The 20,618-nt window shown below is 39.3% G+C and overlaps 2 protein-coding genes and 1 long non-coding RNA gene across 3 annotated transcripts; 1 reads left to right on the forward strand and 2 right to left on the reverse strand.

The window, feature by feature from the left end:
• Positions 1–3,287: 3,287 nt before the first annotated feature.
• On the forward strand, positions 3,288–7,636 carry LOC103429493 (protein ALTERED PHOSPHATE STARVATION RESPONSE 1-like). The gene is made up of 4 exons (XM_008367641.4): positions 3,288–4,776; positions 5,997–6,223; positions 6,314–6,531; positions 6,627–7,636. Exons 1-4 carry the CDS (start codon positions 3,864–3,866, stop codon positions 7,468–7,470), a joined length of 2,202 nt encoding a protein of 733 aa, XP_008365863.2. The 5' UTR covers positions 3,288–3,863; the 3' UTR covers positions 7,471–7,636.
• A 744-nt stretch (positions 7,637–8,380) lies between these two features.
• Positions 8,381–10,424, reverse strand: LOC103429494 (protein CHAPERONE-LIKE PROTEIN OF POR1, chloroplastic-like). Its single transcript, XM_070806038.1, has 3 exons — positions 9,982–10,424; positions 9,100–9,460; positions 8,381–8,696 (listed from the first exon to the last, which is right to left on the reverse strand). The coding sequence occupies exons 1-3, from the start codon at positions 10,309–10,311 to the stop codon at positions 8,521–8,523; spliced, it is 867 nt and encodes a 288-aa protein (XP_070662139.1). The 5' UTR covers positions 10,312–10,424; the 3' UTR covers positions 8,381–8,520.
• An 804-nt stretch (positions 10,425–11,228) lies between these two features.
• On the reverse strand, positions 11,229–12,523 carry LOC139188483 (uncharacterized). Its single transcript, XR_011571952.1, has 2 exons — positions 12,311–12,523; positions 11,229–11,457 (listed from the first exon to the last, which is right to left on the reverse strand). It is a non-coding gene; the product is annotated as an uncharacterized lncRNA (long non-coding RNA).
• Between the last annotated feature and the right edge of the window lie 8,095 nt (positions 12,524–20,618).

A 20,618-nucleotide genomic window follows, 5' to 3' on the forward strand; every position in this document is an offset into this window, starting at 1 on the left:
TCGACAGACTCTAAAGAAGTATAAGTAGGTACGGGTCGAATGGTTCATAAAAGACACATCTACCATAATACGGGCTGAAGCTACTCCTTCAATGAACTCCAAGTTTGGCGCCCGAAACTCAGAGAAATATCACTGAAGCCATAACTGGAGCACCTAGGTTGGCCAGTTAAAGTTGGTCTCGAATGGCTCGCCTCTAGTCATTTCGTAGAGAATGTGGTAGAGGTGTGCTAGGAGAAAAGACCCCGTGGCCACATCATAAAAGGAGTGTAAGGCCTCCACCAGTGGGATCTACTCCAGCTTCACTCATTTGGATTTGTTCAGAAACACATGTTTGTTCAACCAATATATGAGGAAATACATGTGTTCCTGAGCCCTATCTGCAGTGGAGGATGGAGGCCTGGAAATCTTTTTGGTAAACATGATGAAGCTTGCAAATGACGTCTTATAGCTTTTGAATGTTGAAGAGTTTATACTCCAGACGAGTGATGGACTCAGATGCGCCCGATCTTTCAGCAATCGGGTAAGAAGGGGATGACCAATCATGAGTGATGTCCATGCACCTGCCGAGGGCCTTAGTCTGAATACTTGAGCCATGTCTAGAGCTGTAGGAGACATGAGACTCATTCCAAAGTCGAATGTGTTGGTCCCATTGGTCCCATTGATCCTTATTTAACATAATTTTTCACCGATTGACCAAAATGATTGATGGTGGACAATCTCAAGAACCACTTCTATTGATTTCAAATCTCAGGGACCAAAATGAGGAGTTAGGCAAATCTCATTTTGGCCAAAAAGCCTTAAAAGAATTTAAAAAAAAAATTAACATTCTATTAATATAGCACTAGCACCCTTCTCTCTTCCATCTTCCTCCGCCGCCTCAGTCTGCAATACCAAAAACCAAGCATTTTCTGACTCAGGAGTCACCTCCATCTACACCAAAACATCTATCCTCCACCTAACAACCATATCATGCTCCACCCTTCATCACTCAACTAAAATCTCGATTTGGCACCATCATCTTCTGTCATGTTGCTTCATCATCATGATTTGAGTTTTTCATGGATATGCTATTATTTCCTTTAATTTTTTGTTTCTTTGGTTTTTTTTTTAAAACCTCTGTGCAGATCACTGGTTTTGGGATTTAGCTAATCGAGTCTTTCAGTGGCATATAGGGCGCTCACGACGGAGGTGGAGTCGTTGATTCAATGGGAAGAGGACATGGTGGGGCCGAATCTAGGGCGGCAATGGTTTTTGTAGAGGGCTCGGAGGAATCGGAGGGAGAGGAAGGCAGGGGAAAGGGTGATGAGAATGAGGCATATTTTTTAAAAATAAAATATTCGTTTATTGATTGTATAAAGGAATAAACTATTTAAATTTAGTAGGGCAGATGGCGTTACTTGATTGGAAGGGAACACCACCTGCTAATGATGGGGTGGGGTTCAGATTGTTCGAAAAATTCATCTACTCACATTATTATAGGATAGTTTGGAATTGTGGTGCTTTTAATAAAAACAGCTTAATAAAATATCAGGAACATTAAATGTGTTTGGTAAAACAAAAAAAAATGTTTTTTTTTTAAACTGTTGTTTATGTCAGTAGAAAAGCATAAAAACACAAAACAAGGCATACCATGCTTCTAAAAAAAAGTTTTTTTTTTTTTTTTTCCAAAGCATAGTAATCAGTGCTTATTTAATAAAATTTTCGAATAACAAGTATACCCATATATTTTACAAAATTACAATCATCGCCACTACATTATTCTCTATGACAATTATTATATCACATTAAATACCATATCTCTAGTCATTTAGTATATCCACAACAATTTGTATAAAAAAATTTCGAAACACTCAAACACTGCTTTTTTTTTTTGTTAAAAATACTTTTACAAAAAGAAGTTTCTCAAACACTCAACAACTATATTTTACAGCTTTTTATTCTCACATCACAGTAGAAGTAGTTTTTTTAAGAGGTGTGATATCCATACACTCCCTTTTACTTCTTAGACAACCCTTGTTAATTTATATCATTTCATTTTGGCTAAATCGTTAAAATGGTCCCTGAGATTTACATAACTCATCACTTTGGTCCATGAGATTCCAAATCAATGAAAGTGGTCCCTGAGATTGTCCACCATCCAACATTTTGGTCCTTCCGTTAAAAATTTCGTTAAGTGTCCCGGAGCTCTTAGCCGGAAGTTTGGGCAATTTTCAAAGCTTCGTAACTCAATCTTTTCTTAACCAAATTCGACCCATAATATATCAAAATGAAGATAGGAAAGTGTAGAATAAGATTATATCTATTTCTAAGCCCAATAGTTACCGGAGATGGCCGGAAAATAGCCTCAAAGTTGACTGGTCTGAATAAAAACTTGAAAACTCATCGGAAACTGGGTCAAACCAAGTCGAAAAAGGTAACATTAAACATTCATAATTTCTTCAATACTTAACGAAATAAAGTGATTCAAAAACGAAAATCATACTTCTCTACAAGAAGACGAGAATGGTACCTTTGTCAACTTGGTTTGGCCGGAAAACGGCTCGAAAGTGGCTGTCTTGATCTCGAGTTAGCCACTTTGGAGCCGTTTTCTGGCCAAACCACAACGAGTTAGCCATAAAAAAAAGTACCATTCTCTTCTTCTCGTCGAGAAGTATGATTTTCGTTTTTCGTTGAGTATTGAAGAAGTTATGAATGTTTAAAGTTTACCCAGTTTTCGGCGAGTTTTCAAGTTTTCACTTGGACCAGTCAACTTTGAGGCTATTTTCCGGCCATCTCCGGCAACCATTGGGCTTATAAATAGGTATAATCTTATTCTACACTTTCCTATCTTCATTTTGATATATTATGGATCGAATTTGGTTAAGAAACGATTGAGTTACGAAACTTTGAAAATTGCCCAAATTTTCGGTTAAGAGTTTCAGGACACTTAACGGAGTTTTTAACGGAATGACCAAAATGATGGATGGTGGACAATCTCAGGGACCATTTTTATCGATTTGGAATCTTAGGGTCCAAAGTTATGAGTTATGCAAATCTCAATGACCATTTTGACGATTTACCCTTTTATTTTCTTTAATTCATTTCATCCGACGGTCATAATAAAAAATATGTGTGAAAAGTATAAAAGAGGGTAAATAACACATCTCCTTTTAAAAACATAACAATGCCATACTAGCCTAATAAGTATAACACGTAAAACTATTATCTTAGCGCGATCCCGCTCAAGGATATCTCAAATTACCAAACACAACATACCTAAAATAAAACACTCTAGCTCTCTCTCGCTCGCTCCATCTTTCTCTCTCTCTTTCTCGAGCCCCTACCTTCTTTCCCTCCTCCTAGGGTTCTGCCTGGCCTTTACTCTGTCTCTCTGTGCATACATGTTTAGCAACTCGTAAGTTGGTCAAGGTTACCTGGTTAAGGGAAATAGAGGAGATAAAAATCTGTCCTAGAAACCGCAAACACCACTCTGTTCAACGGTCCTTTTTAGCAGAAAAATTAAATATTTCCTTCCCAAAACCACAAAAATAAAGTATAACAACACACTCTCCTGTCTCCTCTGCTCTGCTCCCCCATCTCCTCTCTCTCTCTCTCTCTCTCTCTCTCTCTCTGTTTTCTGTGCTAGGAAATGAACTGGACTTCTGCTCTCAGAGAGCTGGATTCCTAATTTTCTCTCACATTTCTCCAAAAGCTACATATTTTACATAAAATTTCAGAGAAGCACATTGCCATTTTTGTCAAGAACCCACCTCCTTTTTATTTAAAAGAAGCCACAGATTCCTCCAACAAATCACCTTTCTCACTTTTACCCCCAATTTTTTACTTCCCAAAGGCAGAAGGGCTCAAACTTTAGCAAGAGAGAGATGGGGGGATGTGTTGCCTCCAAGCTGGGGGAAGAAGGAGGAGTTGTGACAATTTGTAGGGAGAGAAAGCGGCAGCTGAAGCTGGCGGTGGAGAAAAGGTACGCTCTTGCGGAGGCGCATTGTAAGTACTGCCATGCTTTGTTTGCGGTGGCTGCCGCCGTGGACTTCTTTGTTGCAGGCTACTCTTCCCCTCCTAAACCTTACCTCATCACATTTTCACCGCACTCTACTCCGGCGGCAGAGGCGGAGGTGGCGGCTCCGCTTCCGATCACTGAAAATGTAATAACCAACCCAATGTTCCTTCAGCATAGGCCGTCTGAGTCGACCCATGAGTCCATTGCTTGTCACTCACGTGGTTCTTCAACGTCCTCAGACTCCTCTGAGGAGGAGAGAGAAGAAGAGGTGCAAAAAACAGAAGAGAGAGAAGAACATGGATGTGGGTACTTTTATATGGAAATGCCACCAGCAATGCTGTCACCACAGAGAGATTTTGGGTGGGATTTCTTCAACCCGTTCGATGCCGTGAGGCCGGAGGTTATAAGCGGGTACAGGCGGAGCTCCGACGAGGATCTGAGGGTGGTGAGGGAGGAGGAAGGGATACCCGAACTAGAAGAGGAAGAAGAGGAGAGTCAGGTAGAAAACAAGGCAGTGGTGGTGGAAGATAACGGCGGAATAGAGCAGCATGACGGCGGAGCTGAGGTGGTGAAGGTGGTTGATGAGGGGGATAATGTGAGGGAGGGGGAGCAAAAGGGGCTTGCTGTGATTGATACACCAGCTGAAGGGAGGGAGCTGTTGGAAGCATTGAAGGACATTGTGGACCTTTTTTCTAGGGCTTCTGATTCTGCAAAGGACGTGTCCAGGATGCTTGATGCTAATAAACTGCAAATGCAGTCTGGTTTGGAGGAAATTAAAGGTGGGTTTTTTTTTTTTTTTTTTTTCAAAACTTGAAAATTTTAATATTTATTTCCTTCTGTTGCTGCATAATTTAAAAACTCATTTGCAAAGGGTTTTGGTGATAAATATATATGCCATAATTAATTTGTTTTTTTATTTTTTATTATTAGGTTCTTGATCCCTTTGTGATTTCTTTTGTATTCTTGTGTTTGTGTGTGTCCTGCTTCTAACCACAATCTGGTTGCTAATAAGTTAGTTTGAAATGTTGAGAATTATGTTGTATATTATGTGAAGGGAGCTGTTATTGGAGTTCCAAAATAGTCATCCGGCAGTCTTTTGGGCTCTCGCCCTGATGAGTATTGTTGAGTGTCAATAACAATTCCCTTGCACGACTGCTTTTTTACTTAAATGTCCAAAACCTTCCTCCCAAATTGCTGCAGACTAACCAATGATTTGGGTTATGTACCTCAACATCTTTTCTTTTTCTCACAAAGTTGGAATATTCTTGCACACAGTGGCGGAGCTAGCATGGGGTCATTGGTTGTCATTGACCCCAATAACTTCAAAAACCCCATCTATATTTGTTTGTATATTGTATTTGACTCCTATAAATAGTTAAGCCAAACTAAATTACAACCTCCTCTTCCTACTTCTTCTATTTTCTTCTATCATATTGTATTCCTTTTCTCTCTTCTTGTATGAAATATTTCTTCTAACATTATCCACGGTAACTTGTATCCACCCTCGACAAGCCTCTGCAAGTAATAGTAGTTGTCAACATATGTTGGCATAAACTTTCGGCATATGTTGACAAGAATTAGTAGGTACTTACTAAGTGCTCGACGAAATGGCCTAATGAAGTTTTTTGGTTTATATTACGACCCAATTATTTGAAAATCCTGACTACACCACTACTTGCACATGTACTTCCTTTTAATATTAGGGGAGGAAAAAACTTGGTTCCTTAACGATAAGGATTCATTCATCTTTGCAGACAAATCACAGTTTGACATGTGTGTAAAAGCTTTTCTTTTGTGATTTCAACGAGTTACATCACGTGCCAAACTGTGATTTACATGTGACACTTTCCACGTGAGGAGTTAAACAATGTTCACCTAATAAACACTCGGTTTCTGTAGCAATAATGACTCCATATATGATGTGTTTCCTTAGTCCTTCATGTGCTCTATCTGTTGCTATTCTTGAGTCTCTTTGTTTCTATATCCTATTTTACTGCAGAGAACTCAACAAAGCTAATTGAAGCTATAACATGGCATAACTCGACTTCATCGTCTAAGCTTTCGTCATGTAAGAGTCTTGTGGCATCGAGATCTAAGGGTTCGTCAACATGGACGGAATTTAAGAATGATCTTTTCGATGATTATGGTGGAATGGATTCAGGAAGTCATTCACTTACTCTGGAAAGGCTATATGCCTGGGAAAAGAAGCTCTATGACCAAGTTAAGGTAAGCTATTTTCGCACCATCTCCACGAGTGATCTAGTTCCTTAACTTTACTAATGTGGTCTGATGACTTGACATTTGCATTGCCTCTAGGCCGGAGATATGACACGGAAACTTTATGAGAAAAAATGCTCGCGACTTAAACACCACGACATAGGAGACAACGAGACCATGGACAAAACTCAAGCTGCAGTAAAGGATTTATACGCCAGAATCTTAATTGCAATTCGGAGTGCCGAGTCAATTTCCAAGAGAATCCAGATATTGAGAGATGATGAACTGCAGCCTCAAATTGTTGAGTTGTTGAAAGGGTATGGAAGTTAAACAGATTGAACTTAAAGCAGTCGTCCAAATTAGTTTTCATTGCGGGTTTCATCAGTTTACATTTTCCTTGTATCTTGTGCAGCTTAATGCGCACCTGGAAAATTATGTTGGAATCTCATGAAACCCAACACAAGATCCTTTTCGAGGTGAAATCTTTTGCTGGCTCTGCGTATGGAAAGTTCAGCAACAACTCTCACATGCGTGCTACGCTTCAGCTTCTTGTCGAGCTTCAGAATTGGCATGCGTGCTTTAGGGAGTACGTCGCTGCACAAAAAGCATATGTTGAAACTCTCCACGGTTGGCTAATTAAGTTTGTGGTCCCTGAGGAGGAATTATACTCCAGGAGCAGGAGTTCAGCTGCTCCGTATGGGGTTAATGGCCCCCCGTTGCTCTTGATCTGCCATGATTGGTTATCTTCAATGGAGAAATTACCGGATACTTTGGTGACCATTGCCTTGAGAAGCTTTACAAAGGACGTGAGGGCTCTGTTGAATCAGCAAGGGGAAGAGCAGAAACAAAAACGGAAAGTTGACAGCCTAGCCAAAGAGCTCGACCGAAGAATTCGTGCATTCCAGAAGACAGAGAGCAGGTTTCTCGAGCCAAAGCTCGTGGAACAGAAATGCGAGACAGATATTGAACATAAGACCGAGTCCTTGACAGAAAGAAAGGAGCAGATAGACATGTTCAGAAGAAAGGTGGACATGGAGAGGGAAAAACACCAAAACTACGTGCAGGAAACTCAAAGGGTCACATTAAACGTAATCCAGACTGGGTTTTGTTCAGTTTTCGAGTCCTTAGCGGAGTTCTCCAGGGCTTCACAGAAACTGTACGGCGATCTCGTGACCTGCAGCGAAAATGCAGATAAAGCTGGGAACCCGGCGTATATAGAAGGCGGCACCAAGGATGACGAAAATGGCAGCAGGTGACATGGGTCGTTTGAGAATTGGGGATTTGTGGATTTGTATTTGTGTACATATATTGTGGTGATGTTGTAGCAAGTAGTGACGAATTCCTATATGTTGATTCAATTATTTAAGTTTATGGGGGTGGTGGTGATGCCGCACTCTCATGGTAGACTTCTTTCCTTCCAAATGAACATATCTTTCTCCAAATTTTCATGCTCGTCTGACTTCTCAGAACATCAAAATTGCAGTTCCTCTACTCTCAGATGGTTGCGGAGTAGAGAAACTTAAGTGCAATCGGATTTTGAGGATCCTACATGCATCAATGATCAGAAATCATCAAGGTGAATGACCATAACACAACTCAAACCATTAAAGATGAAAAACTTTGTGATCTCTTCATGCTCCTCTTGCAACTCAAAAATCATCCCCGTCCTATTCATGGATAGCATTCCAACATGGTTAGCATTTCCACAATTATGCAAACACGAGTCATTTAGGGTGATGATTTTCACACCCATATTTAGCCGTCAAATTGAACAAGTCAAATGAAAACGGCAACCAACATTAAACATGGTACGTTAAAGTTTAAAAATGTGTGTTTATCATTTCCCTTCATTTATAGAATAACCCAACTCAATAAACAACCTTTCCACCCCCCTAAAAGCCAATAAATCAGAACTTGTCCCACCATCCTACTCCACTATGTTTTTGGTTCGGCCACGTTTTCTCTACTGGCCAAAGACGTCAAGCTCAAAGATCTAACAACAATCAACACACTTGGCTTCCATCACCGTCCTTTTTAATCTCTAACTCACAGCAGCAAATGAATGACTTTGGACGGAGAATTTGAAGTTATAAAGTTATAAACAGACTCCCAAATCCACAGTAGAACAAGGAAAAGACCAAGGTGAAACAGAGGAAGAGAGAGAAAGGGTGAACGAGAAGTTTCACTACTTTCTATTGTTAGTTTTGTACAACATGCAGTGGTATACATCCTAAGTAGAGCTCGATATGATCTTGCCAATGAATAATTACAGATTTCACCATTCAAGTCATATATACAATGTTCTTTTACTTTAAATATAAGGAGACCACTAATTGCAAAAAAATTATAAATTCGCTTACTACGGCAACAGGAGAGTGAATACCAAGAAACGGAACAATGTCTACTTGCAGAAAATTCTCTACTGCTGAACCCACCACGGCACCAGCAACAAGCCCCCCTACTGTTATGATAGTCGCCTTCCCTACAAAGATGAACAGAAAATTACTCCGAAGCTTAATCCCTAATATCAGATTTAGAAAAACAAACCAAGAATCTATGGAGCCTGAACTGCATTAAATAAATGCACTTGTCCACATACCAGATGCGGAAAATTTCAGGTTAGACATACCCTTTTATTAATCAATCAATACTTGTCAACCATTTTCTTATATAGTGGTTACGGACAAATGGATAAACTGTTATTAAAGGTGGAGGTAGATAACCAACCTAACTAAACAAAATCATGACTCTCATTCATGATTGACAAAATTATGCTAAACGGTAAGACAAAAAAACGAATAGAGGATTTATGACAGAAATTAATACCTTCCGAACATCTAATAAGCGACAATAAAGAAATGCTTTTACATAAGAAAACTCCATACCTAACTTAATATTCTTTTTGGTCATGAAGTACAAGGAAGCTCCAAAGCTACCAGCCAGGATCAGTCCAGGAATATCAGCCCCTCCATATGGCCCCGAAGAAGAACCGGAAGCTCCATTGACATAGGTGAAGGCCATCAAAGCTCCATAAACACCAACTTGTACACCCAGATCACTCGTCGAGGGCATTTCCACTGCAATGGGTGGATTCTTCACAGTAGCCTGCAGCCACTGAGGCACTGATCCAATCCCAGAAGCACTCACTGGCTTTACATCAGCATAACGAACACTGCTATTCACAACTTTCCCCGCCCGTCGCTGAGTTAAGCTTCTCATAAGCAACATGTCGTATGCCGCCTCAACCTAAACTAATAAACATTAGTAATAAGGAAATCATAATCATGACATTACAAAATTCCAAACCAAAAGTAGAAACCACCATAATAAATTCTTCTGTATCTACAAACCCATCATCCAAAATTACCCAAAAAAAAAAAAAACACCTATCATTCGTAGCTTGCAAGCAATAAGTTGAGTCTTTTGCAAATTTGTGGTCCTAAATCAAATATGAGTAAAACAGATGAATTTATTAACTGCACAAATCATAAACAGTCAAAATAATATATTAATTAGAAAATAATTATTTAAATAAACAAATTTACATGAACTAGAGCTTAAACTTATACAGATTTCAATAGACTCAACATAAAAAAAGGACCCTTCAACATTCAAATCTCTGCTATTTTTCAAAAATTAATTAGTTCAACTTCAACCCACATTTGTTCGTACAAAACCCAGAAAAAATATCAAAACAAGATTGGCATAAATTTCAGAAAGTCGAAAACTTATACGAATTCGAATGGAAAATGAGGAGATGCAATAACCTGTGCAATCGCCTCCTGGTCATCTTTACAAGCCGCGACAATCGAGTTCTTGGCGCGAAGAATTTCATCGAACGACGCGCCGTCTGAGACGCCGAGAAGCTTGAGGGCGTTCTCGACCGACATCTCGAAAGGCGCGTTGTCGTCGGCCCTGGAGCCGGCCGTGGCGGCCCAGGTTAATGTGCGGCGGGGGGGGACGATGGAGCCCCTCCAAGGCACAAATTGCATGGGGGGCTTTCGGATTCGGGCCGGGCCGGGGAGGCGGACTGGCGGGCGGGGGAAGGAGGAGCCGGCGGAGAGGCGGTGGGGCCGGACGGAGAGAGTGACTGCCATGTGTTCGAAGAAATATGAGGCTGGATTTGGTGCGAAAGAAGCGTGCGTGGCGATATGGGGGCTAATGAAAAGTAAAAAATCGGTTTCGTTTCAGGTTCTGGGGAGTTGTGTAGTAATGGACTGTCTTTGCCGGGGAGTGGGTCATCTATAATTGTGGACCGTTGATGGACATGTCATCGTATTAGCAGGATCAACAATAACTAATTACTGTAAACAAGCTGAGCCAAACCGAATATTATTAAGGAAAACTAACGAAAAAAGCTTGAAAACTTTGAGTTTTAATGATAAGGATAAAATAAAGGGTAAAGTGAATAGTATCAGGATTGACTTTTTAGTGTAAACATGTGGTTTTTCGTTAAAGTGAACAGTACCGAATGCTTTTCGTTAAAGTTCTCATATTATTATGCTCTTGTTTCGTTTGTTTAAATTTTCTTTCAAGCTCAAGCTAGGCCTAGCTTGCTTCTTATATGACCTGCGCTAGAGCGGAGCTTAAAATTTTCGAGCTTGAAAATTTCAAGTCCAATACTAAGCTCAAACTGTTTCGAACTATTTCTTATAATGAATTAATTCGGGTGTGTTTAAACAAAATATATAAAATATAAAAATACAACACAAAATTTTCAAACACAATGCCTTATAATAGAAAACATAATTGCAAGTGGCCCTTTACCACAGTGGTGGAAAGATGTTGTGCCCTTACATGATGCGTGGGTTCAAACTCCGTCGGTGACTAATCTAACATTTAACTTACTAACGATATCGTTTCACTAAAAAAAAAAGAAAATATAATTTAGTTTTTATAGATGGAATTCAATGAGATTAAAGGCTAGTTTTGACACACCCCGATCGAGATCAAGGCATGATGGCCGTCACGTGAGGCTGACGTAGCCATGTGCACTGTGCGGAAGCAATAAAGATAAAGAATATATGAATAATTAAAAACCGGAGTACTAGAGTGCACTAATAAACAGGAAGTGTTAGGAGTAAGATACAAAAGTAAATACTCCTAATCAGAGCATAACAAGTCTAGGTGCAATCCAGTATGACAAGTACTAGTTATACAGTACTATAAGATGTCCTACAATTATTTTGATGTGTCAGAACACCATAATCCTCGTGCCCAGCAACTGCAAGCTTACCTAAAACCTGGAGGGACGCAAAACAGAAAACGTAAGTGGGCAAAAACAAATGTTTTACAAAACCATTTCATTTCTCAACATTTCTAACCCCTCGCTGTAAAACATGTATAATATTTCCCAGAATCAAAATATAAGCATATACATAAATATATATGTAAATATATCAATTTAAATCATACTTCACATAATCATATTAATGTGTATGCCATGCCAAGATATAACAGAGTAAGTAATTCAGGTGAGAATAACTTATAGAAATATAACATATTAGCCGGAACCCCTGTAGTAGTCTGTACGACTGAATTCATAACTTAAAAGTCAATCTAGCCGGAGTCACTACAATGACCTATACGGCACTATACTGCACAAGAGTCAGAACCAAATGAAAAATTTTGTACGACAATACTGGGTGTAATATAATTATGCTCAATACTACTCTCACATAACAACTGGGCGATAAATTGCTAGTCACCTACGAGTCGGAACCATAAATAAGGTATGTACGACAAGACTGTGCACCTAAATTAGATCCAATATAAGCATATGGTGCGAGATGTGACATTATAAATAGGCATGTGCCATATCTCTTGCTAAATCACAATCATCCTAGGTGCAGTTTTATGAGCTCAACGTTATTCAATCACATATCACATCATCGATAATTCACATAACCAAACATAACTCACCTGAGCTTACCTGAGCATCCACATCACCACAATTATATAATGCATCATATACCAATTCATATACGAAATATAAATTCATATGCATGGCATTTAAGGCATACTTTCATTTAAACACATATTTCTGGGAAAATATCAAGTATATAAATATATACTGAAAACCAAAAGCCCACTCACTGGTATGTCAAAGGGTCGTAGCCCCCGAGTCGCCCTTGAACACGCTCGTCCTCGGGATAAGTCTCACCTATATTCGAATTAAATATAAAAATGTTATTTAAAGCACATAGACAAAACTAGCTAATAACTTCTCATACAATGCTCAAATGGGGTGTTTGAATATACCAACGTGATCTACACAACCTCACGAACATCCCCATATTTTTAGAATAATTTTCCGACCACCCACGTGCCGCCACGCGCCGTCCACTCATAGGCACGTGCCTGGCACACCCACGGCAACAGTGACGCCGTTAGGAATATTCTGTTATATAGTAACAGAAACAGTTAAAGTTAACTAACGCTGTTGGAATATTTCGTCAAAGTTGACGGAATATTCCGTCATCCCCAACCTTAAACCTCCAGCGACCGTCGCCGACACCGGAAACTGGGTAATTTTAAAACCTTGATATCTCGATCGATTTTCATCCAAATTTCATGAAATTAGTGCCAAATTAAAGCTCTTAACTTGTAGAACATTCCCATACCTATTTTAAGACCTAAATCTCACGGAATCTCGCAGGAGAATTTCGAGAAAACCGGCCAAGCTTGAAACTGACGATCCCGATGTCCAATCGCTTGGTTTTTCTTCTCTGAGCTTCGTAGGGATGTCTAAAGCTTCCTACAAGCTTCAAATCACCTGAAACCTTCACATTTACATGTGCATGAACAGTGCATCAAATCGGAGGTTATGGTTTCTCGGGTTTTTCAAGGTTTCACGTTCTAAAAATAGTATAGATGTACTCAGGAGCTTGCAAGGAACAAGAATATTACCTTTTTAATGTCGATTTGTGCCTGAAATGGATACTTGAAGCTTGTCCATACGAGAGGGGAGGAGAGAGAGAGAGTGAGTCCGAGGGTGAGAGAAAGCACATGAGGGAACAGAGAGAAAGGTACTTTTTGGGTGTGTGTGTGGTCCTCATACTAACACATCATCAACAACATTACACCATACAAATCATAAATTATTTAGGTCTAAGCTTGACCAAAATAAACTAGGGCAACAAAACAAATCAAATGCCTGCCCAATTCCAACGACTCGATATATTCCTCAAGGGTAGTCCCGTCAATTCACATCATTGAGAATATAAGACAATAAATCCAAGGATGGGCTATGACAAGTTTGGTATTGTTTTTCTTTTAAAAAAAATTGCTTAGGTTGTAGTGTGACGACCCGTCCCGAATGTATATATTATTTTATCCTCGATAGCGTGGAAATTTCCTTTATACCCTTGGGCGTTGAGTTATATTGTGTGGTGGTGTGGTTTAAGCTTAGGTTTTGGAATGATTTAATTTATTCCTAAGCTTGTGGAACTTAAGTTTTAGTTATTTTTGGTTTGGTTGGCCAAACCTAAACCACACACACACACCAACCAATCCCGTTGACCCTCTTTCTTCTCTACCTCTCGAATTTCTTTCCATTTCCGTACAATTGTACGAACAAATTTCAAACCAACCTTTGCAAGCACAAATTGACGTCGAAGAAGTGATTTTTGTGTTCCTTATGAGCTCAGGACTCGATCTATACCTTTGGTTGGTCGTGAAAGCTTCGAAAACTCGAGAACCGAAAACCCCCGATGAGATGCATTGTTCACTCAACGTGATCGCGAGTGTTTCTTGAAGTTTTGAGCTTTTTGGAAGTCTTAGATCGTCTTCACGAAGCTTTTAGAAGAATTTTGGAAGGTTTTGAACGTCGGGAAACTCAGGTCCGTTGAGTTGCAAAGGTGGCCGGACTATCGTAGGTTTTTCCGGCGAATTTTCGGTGGATTTAAGACTTAAGAGTGGTAAGGTTTTGTTCCTCTCATCTCAAGCTTCATTTTGTTATATAATTCATGAATTTTAGTTGAGAAATGAAGAAGATATGAAGTTTTAAAGATTTTTCCAGAAACCGGTGATCGCAGCTGCACCGACGAACCACATATGCTGATTTTTAATGGAATATCCCCTAACGCCGTTAGGGAATCCGTTTGGTGTGCCAGGCACGTGCCTGTGCGTGGGCCGCGCATCTGGCCATGCTTTGGTCGGTGCGTGGGTGCTCGGAAAAATTTTCTAAAAATATGGGGATGTTCCTGAGGTTGAGTAAGTCTCAGTGGTATATTCAATTACCCCAATTGAGCAATGTATGAGAAGTTATTACCTATTTTTGTGTATGTGCTTTAAAATAACGTTTATATAGTTGTTTCGCATATAGGTGAGACCTATCCTGAGGACGAGCGCAATCAAGCGAGACTCAGGGGCTACAACCCTTCCACATATCAGTGAGTGGGCTTTTGGTTTTCAGTATATACTTATATACTTGGTATTTTTCCCAGAAAATGAGTTTTAAATGAAATTTATGTTTTGAAATGTCATGCCTATTGTATCATGCTTAGACTATGAATTAGTTTAGTATGAATAAATGTGATTTGACGCTGTGGATGCTCAGGTAAGTACCAAGTAAGTTGTAGACTGTTTATATGAATTGATGATTATGTGAGATGTGTTAAGAGCTCATAAACCTGCACCCCGGTGTTAGTGCTCCCGCTCATGGTTAGGGGCACAGTCCTTCACATGATGTTCACCTCCCACACCATACGCTCACCTTGGATCCAAGTTAGGTGCACAGTCATGTCGTACAGACTACTTTAGGTGGTTCCAACTCGTAGGTAACCCATGATTATTCGTATAGTCTTTACGTGATTGTAGCACTAGAGCTTATTTATTTACACCCAATCCTGTCGTACAGACCACTATAGGTGGTTTCGACTCCTGTGCAAGCATACTTGTTGAGCTATAGACCCAGCCGTACAGGCCACTTTAGGTGGATCCGACTGATATGTTATTTCTCATGAGTTTATTTCACCTAAGTTACTTATTCTGTTATTTTGAGATATTTAGCATGGCATACTTATGAATATCGTTTTCTGAGTATGGTGTTGAGACATGTATATATTCTATTTTCTGGGAAATTATACAAGTTTTACGGCCAGGGGTTAGAACTTTTGATAAATGAAATGGCTTTGAAAAGCTTTGTTTTTGCCCAGTCACACTTTCTGTTTTGTGCCCCTCCAGGTTTTAGGTAAGAGTGTTGGTTGGTGGTTTATGAGGAACTCACGACAGCTCTGACAGATTATCACTAATGTAGGATTCCCTTTGTGTGTTGTATAATTAGTATTTGTCCTGCTGGACTGCACTTAGGTTACTTATGCTCTGATTGTAAACTCACACTCACTATCGCACTTGCACCTTACCTCATCTAGTACTCCGGTTGGTTTGGTTTTTGTTTACTCGCATTTCCTATATTAATATTGCTTCCGCACTATGCACATGGCTACTTCACCCTCAAGTGACGGCCAGCATGCCTCGATCCAAGTTGGGGTGTGTCATGTAATGTGAAAATTAAGAGCTGTAAAATAAAGCAATTGAGTGTTTGATAAACTACAATTGTTAAATCTTCACACCTATAAAGTCGTTAATTCCCTCTTAAAGATTTTAAGTAAGATACAATGCCCGTATGTGTTACCTTTTTTTTGTACCGCAACTAGAACTCCTATTTTACTATTTGTACTTAAGAAAGAAAAAAACCCTACTAAACTATCCTTTTAATATGGGTAAAAATGTATCCCATTTTGGTTTTTATTTTATTTTGTTTTGTTAATTGAATTAGTTGGACTTTGAGCCACCACATACATATCGAGCAAGAGTTGAGTATAAGTATTTCTTTCATACATACTATTAGGTATCGGGCTTGAATGATCGAGCCAAGCTCAAGCCTACCTCGAGTTGTTTCACAAAAAAATTGAGTTGCTCACAAGCTTATGAGCTAAACATATTAGTGTTCAAGCTCGGCTTGTTTCTTAATCGAGTCAAATTATGCTTGGCTTGGTTTTTTCACGAGCCAAGCACAAGCCGAACCCAGTGCAAGCTCGAACATTTTTTAGCCAATTTACAGCCCTAATTATACTAGAGTGCTGCTAGATCCACCCATTGTCTTATTTCTCCACCCAGATTATAATCCTACCCACAATTAAAAAAATTTTAAAAATTAAAATCCTATTTCCCCATCCACTATATTCCTAAAATACCTTTACCAGAGCACCATACCTCCATTGTCCTGTTTCCACTACCAGTCCCTCGAACTTCCTTTAGCAACAAAATATGTTAATTGGTAGCCATGGGTGCAAGTTAAGATGACAAAGTAGAGAAGAAAGAGTAGCCCATGAAGGACACCTAACCTTCTTTCTCCTTAAAGTGTGATTGTGTAAATCTTAGATTAGATTTGATACTAGTTATTCATCTCTATTAGGACTTGTATTCCTTGGAATAGAAAGATTCTTCCCTCCCTTATTACTATAAATAAAGGCTCTGCATAAGGGAATAACACATCATGTACACAACCCTACAAACACATCTCTCCCTACTCTCTTTGTTGTCGCGCCTCCCTCTCTCCCTTGTCAAATAAAATAAGCCACAACACGTTATTAGCACACTCCTACAAATGCGCTTAGGAATCTAATGTGGAAGTTTTGTGCATCAAACCAGTTCATCAATATCATCACGTAATCAGGTTCTTCCAAAACAACGATTTTTATCCCGATATTTTTGCAGCTCTGATATCATGAACATTCACCATAATGCATGACCTAACTTTATGTTTTTCGAATTTTAGATTTTACATAAATTATGTATGCATTATATTCATAATTGTTGAATTATGTGAATTGATATTGCCATGAATTCCATCAAATATCTGTTCATGCATTGAATTATATGTTGAATATGCATGAAATTATATTAAATTATAATATGGATTTGAATAAAAATTGAAAATTGAAAATTAGGGTTTCAGTGAAAACCCAGCATGCAGCGGCTCTAAGCCGCACCGTCGAGCTATCCTTGAGCCGCAATCCCACAAGCCGAAGCCACAAACTTCAGGTTTGAAACCCAGAAAACCTGACACCTTCCATGGTGTCCCCACTGTCGCAGGCTAGCCTGCAACCAAGCCATGCCCACGGGTCACTATCCTGACAATCTGTTGTTCATCCCCGACTTCGTTTAACCGAGATTCGTTCGAATCCTATCAGATTTTTCAAAATTTCGATTTAATTTTTCAAGGGTTTTTAAAATGTTGAGAGCTTTTCACTCTCCGTTTACCTTTATGGGTCATCGTCGAACCCACGACCTTTCACAGTGATTTTTATGCCACAACACGGCCTTTCACAGTGATTTTTGTGCCACAACACAGCCTTTCACACCTTTATGGGTGCTGGTCTTCTTCTCTGGCGAGATCACCCAGCTTGAACTAGGGTGTCTGGTTGGAAACCCAAGCCCACATAGGCTTGGCCTGTTCTTGGTGAGCACTAGCCTTTTGGATTTTAGAGTTCTTCTCGGCCTAACATTGGCCTTCTTGGCCATAATGTTCCTATGTACCACGCCGCAATAAAACCCAACTCGCATGGCTGTTATGGATTCCATGCACTTCATCGCACCGGATCCCAGCCCATGTGCTGGTTCATCTGGGTCTACGTATCACCAAATCCAAGCTCATTTGGGTCTTTATCTTTGCGCTTACACCTACAACCCATTTTTCTATGATGCTGGGCCTGCCTACAGTTAAGCCCGTGCCTACCCCAGCCCAATTTTAGGCCTGGACCTCACAACACCAGTTTACTCAACCCATTCTTGGGCTTTGCCCCATTGTTTTTTGCTCTGAATTTTAAACATCTATTTTTCTTAGGTACTTTGGGTTTATAATTTTTCTTCCAACCTTTACTTTTGGCCCAGAGTCCAAATAATTAATTTAATTATAATCATAGGCCACGAAGACCTATTTGCATATTTTTTTTGTTGCATATTTCTGTGTATATATTTGTGTTTATCTGTGAGAACATATGAACCTGAAGTTCATAATTCTTTCAAAACCCGAAGTTTTTCGAAACATGCCTTGTTTGAAAATCTAAAGTTTTTCTTAAAACATCACTCATAAAACCCGAAGTTTTTTCATGTAACTTTAAACCAATAAATGTCTATTAGAACTTTAATGTTCTACTCCTATATGAATGGATTGATTTGTCTACATGACACTAACCACATTCTTGTCCATTTATTTTGTGACAGGGACATGTCGAATTTGAACAAACTCGACTTCATCGCTTTAGAAGTCTCCGGAAGAAACTACCTCAAGTGGGTCCAAGATGTGAAACTTCACCTCACCATAAAGAATTTGCACCCAACTACTGAAGTTCAGACAGATAACCCCGTGGGAAAGCTGAGAAAGCCACTGTCATGATCTTCATCCGAAGACATATTCATGATGCATTGCAAACTGAGTACCTTGCTAAGGAAGATCCACAAGCACTTTGGGTCGGTTTGGCCAATCGTTTCGATCACCAAAAGGACATCTTATTGCCTGAAGTAAGACACGACATGTAGCATTTACGCTTCCAAGATTTTAAGTTTGTGAATGAATATAATTCTGAAATTTGTCGAATCCGATCACTTCTCAAGTTCTGTAACGAGTACTTAACCGAAGAGGATCTACTAAAGAAGACCTATTCGACCTTTTCTGCTACCAATATTGTCCTGCATTAACTATATAAGGCTCAGAAGTTCACTAAGTTTTCGGATTTGATTTCTATCTTACTTCTTAATGAAAAGCAGAATCAGCTATTGCTGAAGAATCATCAAGCTCGACCTAAAGCACACATCAACACCTAAAATGCCAACACCCATCTAAGGAGGAAATCAAGCCCAAAGCATTCTAACCTCACTTCAAATGCCTCGAACTTCAAGAATAAGGGCAAAGCCCCCTGACATTATGGATGCGGATATGTGTTACCGTTGTGGTTCAAAAGACCATTGGTCCTGTGTTTGTCGTGCTCCCCTGAAGGTTGTAGCTGAATATCATTCTTGTTGAACAAAGTTTGAATCAAACTTTATGCAAATGGATGAACCAGAGAGTACCAAGATGGAGGTTTCTGATTTTCAAGAGGCCGTTACCCCATATGGAAGATTAGAATCTTAGACATGGACCATTTTTTTAGTTGAATTTTTAGACCCCTGGGGCCGAATTCCATTAAGTGGCCAAACCTTCCCTTTTTTTTTTCTTTTTTTTGGTTTAAGTTTGAATAATTTTCCTTTATATTTGGATTATTTGTTGGTGATTTGTTTTAATTTTGGATATTAAGTTTTTTAATTACCATCCTCAAATACTTAAATTATTTTGAATGGATATTTGTTTTTAAAACTTTTATGCATGTGACCGATTCAAAATTAATTTTATTTATAGGTATGACTAGTGGGAAAGTTAGTTGTTTGGCAAATAGTGTAACCACACACACCATTTTGTATGAACGAATCTATTTCACTAACTTCATACCTAAGAATGCACATCTGACAACCCTCACAGGCCTATCCAACCTAATCGAAGGATACGTTAAGGCACATATAATATTGTCCAAGGGTACAATCTTGACCATTGATGAGGCACTTTATTCTCCACGTTCCAGAAGAACGTTGTTAAGCTTCAAAGACGTTCGAGACAATAATTACCACGCTGAAACCTATGTAGAAAACTTAGTTGACTTTCTACTAATATGGCCAGAAGCATATTTTAGAGAAGATAGACCGTATCCTGAGTGGTTTGTATACTACAACCATACGCCCTATAGAGAGTCACTATGTGGCTAGCCCTACCTCAATAACTGCGCACGAAATTACACTTTGGCGTGATCGTTTGGGACACCCTGGACGAACAGCGATGCACCGTATCCTCAAATCTTCACACATGCATCCATTAAACCAAAGCTTATTCAACGAATCGTATGTTAAACTTGTTCTATGGGAAAGCTTATCATTAAGCCTTCTTATGACAAGATTCGCTCGAATCTTCATACTTTTCTGCAAAGGATTCATAGGGACATCTGTCGACCGATTCACCCTCCATGTAAACCATTTAAATATTTTTTGGTATTGGTTAACGCTATCACACGTTGGTCACATGTGTGCTTGTTGTCCACAAGGAATGCTGCCTTTTCTAAATTGTTGGCTTAGGTTATCAAGCTCAGGGCTCACCATCTTGATTATCCAATCAAATCTATTGGATTGGGTAATGCTGGAGAATTCACATCTATAACTTTTGATGACTATTGCATGTTGGTTGAGGTTAAAATTGAACATCATGTACCCCATGTTTACACCCATAATGGCCTGGCAGAGGCATTTATTAAGTGTTTACAAATAATTGCTCAATCGTTGGTCATACGTACCAAGCTCCTGATTGCTGCATATG

The sequence above is a fragment of the Malus domestica genome, chromosome 10 (assembly GCF_042453785.1).
Source record: "Malus domestica chromosome 10, GDT2T_hap1".
NCBI classification, from domain to species: domain Eukaryota; kingdom Viridiplantae; phylum Streptophyta; class Magnoliopsida; order Rosales; family Rosaceae; genus Malus; species Malus domestica.